Source organism: Bidens hawaiensis, unplaced genomic scaffold (genome assembly GCF_021521415.1).
Source record: "Bidens hawaiensis isolate Kalapana, Puna unplaced genomic scaffold, B.hawaiensis_p1.1 tig00010384_1, whole genome shotgun sequence".
In the NCBI taxonomy this organism is placed as follows: domain Eukaryota; kingdom Viridiplantae; phylum Streptophyta; class Magnoliopsida; order Asterales; family Asteraceae; genus Bidens; species Bidens hawaiensis.
Genome location: NW_027491789.1, coordinates 48,122 through 55,749, shown reverse-complemented (window position 1 = coordinate 55,749; position 7,628 = coordinate 48,122). Strand labels below are relative to the sequence as shown.

The following is a 7,628-nucleotide window of genomic DNA, read 5'->3' as shown; positions in this document are numbered from 1 at the left end:
ATCTCCCAGGTTCGAAATAAAAAAAATAAACTATAATGCATTCATGGTCTATCAAAAAAATAAAAATAAAAATAAAATTCAAAACAACATTACCTAAAGTTTTCTCTAAACACATTTTATATATTTTATAATCGGGCCAGTCTCTATTATGTGGACTGATCCATGATTTAAGAACCATAATTATTATACTGTTTTAAGTAATTATTTGTGTACATTTTTTTATAGTTTTAGATTGATCTTCATTCCCTTAATATCTCTATTCGTGTTTTTCCTTAAAAGTTGAAATCTAAAACTCAAAATCAAACTCAACATGTCCGACAATACTCCTTTCGAAATCCAAGAGGAAATCCTCAAACATGTTTCTACCAAATCTTTGATTCGGTTCAGATCGGTTTCAAAACCATGGAAGTCTCTGATCGACAGCTCTGAGTTCATCACTCGTCACAACAAGGCTCAGCCGTATCATCTGTTGATAAGGTACAGAGAATCTGTATCTTGTGAGGAAAAATATGTTTTAGTTGCCGATGATGATTGTTTCCCTGACCACAAGTTTTCCCCTATTGATTTCCCTATTGTTAATTCAGCCACGGTTGAACCAATGCTAGATTGCTCTCACGGGTTGGTGTGCTTGCTCGGTTATCGTCCAGATCAAAGGAAGAGTGTGATGGTTCTTTGGAATCCATCAATTAGGAAATCTGTTGGTATATCGGTGCCGTCTGCATGTGAAGTTTTTGGCTTTGGTGTTTGTCCTAAAACTAGTGACCTTAAGATTGTCATGATTACAAGTGAACTACGTAAACTTCTTCCATGGATCGGTATGCTGAGGTTTTCAAATTAAGCTCTGGGGTTCGGAGGAGTGTATTAATGAACTCCTGGTTCAAATCATTGCACTTTCCGATTGGTCATCATGAAGTTATTGGTGGGGTTATTTATCGGGTTGCTCATGAGTATGGTCGTCTTTCAAATACTATTATTATGGGTCTAATTCGTTCTCGAGTGATTTCATTTGATCTGGAAAGTGAAGAATTTGGAGAAGTAGAACTTCCGGATAGTTTAGTGGGCCCTGATTATCATCTGTGCATATCTAAGCTCAAGGAGTCTCTTGTTGTGCTTAATTACCGTAAACGTTATCCAGGGGAACAGCGAGTTTGCGATGCATGGATGATGTCGGAAAATGGTGTTTCAAAATCGTCTTTTACCAAACAATTTACCTTTCAGGATAATTCATCAAATGCTTCGGAAATTTATAGAATAATTGGATTTAGGACGAATGGCCAACCGATAATTAAACTGGAGCGGTGTCTTGATTTTAACACTAAGGTAAAAGAACTTGAAGCTTATGATCCCTGCTCTAAGCACCTCAACGGTATTGGGATCTATGGTTACTCATTCTGGATGACCTCTTACACAGAATCACTATTGCTGCTTAATCACTCTGATTATGTGATTAAGTCATTGATAATATTGTCCGTATATCATCTTGCATCTACCTTTTGTTAATCTTAAACTTTTTCATGTTTTTTTGTTTTTGTTTTTTCGTGTTCCTTTATATTTGTATGAAGACAGAACATAAGTTATATTAATGCATTGAATTTAAGCAATCTTGAGAAACATGTTTGCTTTCTAGTTATTGAATCATTCTCTACAAACGATCATCGTATTGGCTTATACTTATCGTAGTCTTAGAAATTATCCCTAAATATCTAACAACCTCTAAGTTTAAGAAGTCTCTAGTGGTTCGATATTTATATGAAAATGAGTAACCACACTTACAGAACTATACATTAATTAGTATCAAAGAATCAGACGGCTCAATATATTTTGAAATAGTTGGATTCAGGAAGAATGCAGAGGCGATAACGAAACATATATACCAATGATGGTTGTGTATCATCAACACCGAAAGTTTATGATCCCTCCTCAAAACACATCAATGATCTTGGGAATGATAGCTCTTATGTTTTGCCGTTCAAGATGTATTCACCCCGATTCTATGATTAAGTCATAGATGATGGTTGCCGTATTTCAGTATGCGTCATAACAATCCTATTTTTATGATTCTGTCTGCTTTTTACATTAATCCTATTTTAAATTGGGAATCATCTATACATTCCTTATACTGCTAATCGCATAGGTGACAATCTCGCCCCCGTATAGTCAACATGGGGTTAACTTGTCGCAAAATTATCTAATTATAAATATAATTTAATAGAAAAAGGGAAGTTAGTTTTATAGTATATGTTTGCATCTCGGAATTAAGACCAGGAAACGGCTGGGTCACGCGCAGTCCGTATAACTTGTCTTAACGTCAACGTGGATTGGGTCTAACTAGGCTAAGGTTAAACCAGCCCTTTTGAGGAAAAAAACAGGTCAATTTGGTTGGTCGAATAAGAAACTTTAGTTGCTTAATTCGATGGTATATATTCTTGACTTTGTAGGGCCAATATTTTATATTAGTTTTAAGATTGTGTATGTCTTTATATTTGCTTAGAGTCGGTGTAATACATACCTTAGTACGTTTATTTTGTAACCATGTTATGTAAACTTAGAGAAATGAGGACCATATAAAAGGGTCATCACTTTACCCTATTTCTCCATCAACCTTTCACAATTCAAAACACCCACTTGGAAATAAAGAGAAATTCTCTCACCAAACACCTCCACCTACCTAACTTTCTACCTTTCTTTCTTATATTTTACAAACTAAGATCTGAGATCCGAGTGTTATTAGTGATTTTTGCTAGCTAACAACATGGATTGATCCGAGTAAAGTTGTTAGATCCATCCAAAGAGGACCTACAAACTTTATCCCTATGTCCATTTACTTAGTAAATATACTAAGTCGCCGTTAGTTTGTAAGTTGAATCCTAAAAGCAAAAGAAAATCGAAGTCAGCATGTCTGACAATATGCCTTTTGAAATCCAAATTGAAACCATCAAACGTGTTCTTCCTGTCAAATCTCTATTCGGTTCAGATCGGTTTCAAAACAATGGAAATTCAAACTCAATACTAGACATAGACTATGAAATAATTGTTTCATTTTAGTTGTCTTTATTTTGTCCCATTTAACTTTAATTCACTATATTTTTGGCACGTTTGACGCGTTTTAGTTTAGATTGATATATGAACAGTTTAATATTGGTTTACTATATATTGGAACACTTGATCAACATTTGAACCACCATTGATCACCAAAAACATTTTGCATCAATTCATCAATTAGATGTCTTTCAAAAGTTTTTAAACTAATCTAACTTCTAAATCCATTGTGTTGTATATGTGCATCAACAAAAGACGAATATTAACATTGAATTCAATTATAACATATTATAATATCAAAAAAACGAATATCACAAACATTCAACTTAATAAATATAATTGTTTCCCATAGTTTAATTTTTTCCATCATCTCTAGCAATCCTTGGTTTGAGAAAGCGCGCTTTAGCACACAACCATAGAAGTTCATAAAAGGCGGTGCTCTTTTCTGTAACTAATGCTTGAAACCTATGAGAAATAATAAATATGTGTGTGTGATGTGTGCGTGTGTATAAGTAAATTGCGCCTCACACCTCGGTGCCACTTTGATTATTAAACGCAAGCTACGTCAAATATAAATGCTCTTCCGATCAGGGGCGGACCCACATAGTGTGGATCGGGGTCCCGGGACACCAATGTTTTTTAAAAATTTATTAGAAGCGGTATATTAAATTTTTTGAGGACCCCATAAGATTTAATACTTGGAACCCATACTATTAATGTTGATCTGGTCTTGTGGAAAGTCCCTTGTTTTATCTTTGAAAGGTCATGGATTCAAGTCTTACAAGGCTCAGTTTTTGGTTTTTTGTGTTAATTTTTAGTGTTAATCAATCATTTGATTGCTAATGTTGCAATGATAACTTTAGAAACATTCAAACACCTCTAAAATACATATCATTGTTTTCAACTTTATGCATGGTTTTCTTTAGAAACATTCAAACACTTTAAAATATCAGTTTTATTTTTCACTAGTTTAAGTTAATGGTTTTCAACACATGCTTATGAAAGGGTGGATCTAGGTTCTATCTCAAAAATGTTTAAGAAAGGGAAAACAAAGTGTTTATGTGTCAACCCGACCCATTTTGACCCGTTCAGGTAGTGATGATTGAAAAGAAAGTTTTATTATGATATTGTTTTTTATTATGTTCTTCTCCTCGACCCGACATGAACAACGACCGACCCGAAAAATTTGAACACTGAAAATATGGGACCCCATTGGCAAAAAATCCTGGGTCCGCCACTGCTTCCGATATCTAGGAATTTTGTTACCAAAAGTCTCTACAGTGTCTTATCGAATTCAAGATTCAAAACTTTTTACACCTCTTAATCCATAATTCCCATTTATCCTTACAAAAATTATAAGTTAGTTAAAGCTTTATAATTCATATGTGAACTATAAGATGCTACAATGCCTCACCCCTTGAAATAAATCCATCCTCGCATATACTGAACTCCAATAAACTGATATTCGATTTCAGGTCACTGGATATGTTGAGACTGTGGCCACGAATTAGATGAAATCTTGGTGGCGGAGGAGTTCGATGTTGTTGTTGTTATTATTATTATTATTATTCATGGTCGACGTAGAAGAAAACTCGTTGGTTGGTGAAGTAGCATTGAGTTTTTTTTAATGTTTTATCATTGAGTAAATAACGTAAGTCGTTCGTGTACTTTAACAATTTGAGTTAATTACACAAATAATCCTTGTATAGTATTTTGGTCATTATGATTATAATCTAATAAAAATTTGAAGGAAGTTAATAGTAGACCTTAAACTTGAACGAAATGAAGTTTGGTAACCAGAACCGAAAACACAAATAATATTTAGATCATAAGCTCGATACTTGTAACTTTCATTAGCTCGAAAAATTACATTGCATAATGATATAACCCATGAGCTCGGGTATATATACTAGTTTAAACATGAAAACCTAATTAAACTAGAATACAAACTTCTTATCATACTCAATTACTAATTAGTAAAAACATATTTAAACAATTAATTAAATAGCTTATAGTCCAAGTAATGTGCTCGACTTGGTTCCCAAGATACCGATCCACCATAGGCTCGATGGACCGGACCAAACCAAGTTATGGCTAACATAAAAAACTCATGATGGACACATGCAAGTTTTTAAACTTAAACCACACACGTTGGAGTTGGTTCAAACTATTTAAACCACTTGGACTATGAATAATTGGTGGTTCAAACTTATTAAACCAAGTCCAACCCAATATAAAAACATAAAGTTGAAACCCTAAAATCAAAATTAAAGTTTGCATGTCCACTAACATTCCTTTGGATATCCAAGTGGAAATCATCAAGCGTCTTCTTCATACCAAATCTCTTATTCGATTCAGATCGGTTTCAAAACAATGGATGTCTCTTATCGATAGCTCTGAATTTATCACCGATCACAGCGTCAACCAGGCTCAGCCGCATCGTCTGCTGATAGGGTACACAATTGATTCTGAGTATTATTATGTATCGATTGTTGATGATGATAGTTTTCCACAGCCCAAGGCCCCTATTTATTCTCCCACATTGATCCGCATCATGATCGCTGGATCACTGCGCGGTTCCTCTCACGGATTGGTGTGTTCGTATGGTTTGTACTGTGTTGGAAAGGATAGAATGATGCTCATGGTTATTTGGAATCCGTCAATTAGGAAATCTGTTGGTATAGAGTTGCCAACTGATGATTCAATTGTTGTTGGTTTATATGCTCATGATTCAATTAGGAATCCGTCAATTAGGAAATCCGTCAATTAGGAAATCCGTCAGTTGTTGTTGTTGCCTTCGACACTTTTGGATCCCTAGCTCCCGAGGCGGTTCGCTTCTTGGAGCGGGTGCAGAAGGTGGTCCACAGTGACTCGCAGAGCCCGAGGAACCAAGGATTTATATTTAGTAGAATAGGCTTTGCGATTCAAAAGGGGATAGCGGCGCAGCTTGTTGCTCGCTTACCCGTTATCCTGATGTAGTTCGGTTTGTGTTATATATAAAAGGATCAATATTTTCTCTTTGTTGGTTTTGGGGTTTGTCCTCAAACTAGCGACATTAAGATTGTTAATATTACACCTGATAATTGGCAGGCTGAGGGCTTCACGTTAAGCTCTAGGGCTTGGAGGAGTGTATCATGGAATCTGCCTTATAAAACACTTACGTTTTATTACCCACAGGCCGTTGTAGATGGGGTTATTCATTGGATTGCTTATGACTGGGGTACAAAGTATTATAGGATTATTTCATTTGACTTGACACGTGAAGAATTTGGAGAAATAGAACTTATAGATAGTTTTGCAAGCCGGTGGAAATATCCTGGCATATATAAGCTCAATGGGCCTCTTGTTGTGCTTGACTACCCTGAATATGATGCGGGAAAACATGTTCTTGACGTATGGATGATGTTGAAAAATGGTGCTCCAAAATCTTCGTTTACAAAATTATTCTCAATTACTACTGAGTGGCGACATTATAACATAAAAGGATTTCAGAAGAATGGCCAACCAATACTTGAATTCTTCAAAACTTGTTATTATGAAAAAGAACTTGAAGTTTATGAACCTCGCTTACAAAGCATTAGTGGTTTTGGAATTTATGGTCGGGCCTTCAAGATGACCTCCTATACGGAATCATTACTTCTGCTTAATAACTCTGATTTTATCATTCGGAGAAAGGTCGTGGTCCTGTAATACCATGCATCAACTTTTTTGCATTTTAGTTCTGTTCAATTGCCTTTTTCTTGAAAAGACAATATTTATTATCAAATAACAATAATGCAATCGAACCTCTGTCTCACCATGAATAGTATTTTCGCTAGATCAAGCTAATGGTTGTGTAATTCAGTTTAAACATTAAGTATACGTATTGTTTTTCATGAATATATATATATATAGGGTTGGGTTAACGTAAAAAACAATAGTTTTGTGAGAAACATAAGAATAGATGTAGACCCTTGGATCTAGGATCTAGTGGTTGAGATTGGTAGTTTATAAAAGTTGTATAGTTTCCTATTTACATGGTATAGTGTTCTATTTAGGTGGTGTATTTTATTTTAAAGTCTTCTCACACTTCTCACAAAACAATAGTTTTTTATTTAAACCCTTATATATATATATTATATATATATGTATAATTTTTCTTTTAAAAAAATTTTCAGCCTAACGGGGTGTCGGGCCATTGTCCGTTGACCAACTTGCCCTCCTTGAGAGCCGGCCGGTGGATGATTAGATCTATGCTTGTTTGGCTTTTGTTAGTGCTTTTATTTGCATATAGACATTAGTTGTCTTCTTGTTTGATAAAGACTAAAATAGTTTATACTTTGATTTGAACAATACTTGTTGGTTTCATCAAAACATTTGAGGTCCAGAGTCATTAACCCTAATCCAACTTTATGCAAAGTGTAAACCGAAATCAATATAAGGCTTCTTTAGTTATGTCGTACAACCTTTGTTATAAAAAGCGCACCACACCCTAGGGCGTATTGGTCCTTTTAATTTGAATTTGAGTCTAGATAGATAGGTTTTTTGAAATGTCTGTTTATTCTGATTGTATTTAAAACTGGTCAACCGGTTAGTTTGAATTTGAGTCT

General features: G+C 34.8%; 2 protein-coding genes across 2 annotated transcripts; both read left to right on the top strand.

The window, feature by feature from the left end:
- The first annotated feature begins 310 nt into the window (after positions 1-310).
- LOC143535034 (F-box protein At2g14710-like) lies at positions 311-838 on the top strand. The gene has a single exon (XM_077029375.1). It carries the CDS (start codon positions 311-313, stop codon positions 836-838), a length of 528 nt encoding a protein of 175 aa, XP_076885490.1.
- A 4,479-nt stretch (positions 839-5,317) lies between these two features.
- On the top strand, positions 5,318-6,729 carry LOC143535032 (putative F-box protein At1g47790). The gene is made up of 2 exons (XM_077029374.1): positions 5,318-5,800; positions 6,130-6,729. Exons 1-2 carry the CDS (start codon positions 5,318-5,320, stop codon positions 6,727-6,729), a joined length of 1,083 nt encoding a protein of 360 aa, XP_076885489.1.
- The last annotated feature ends 899 nt before the right edge of the window (positions 6,730-7,628 follow it).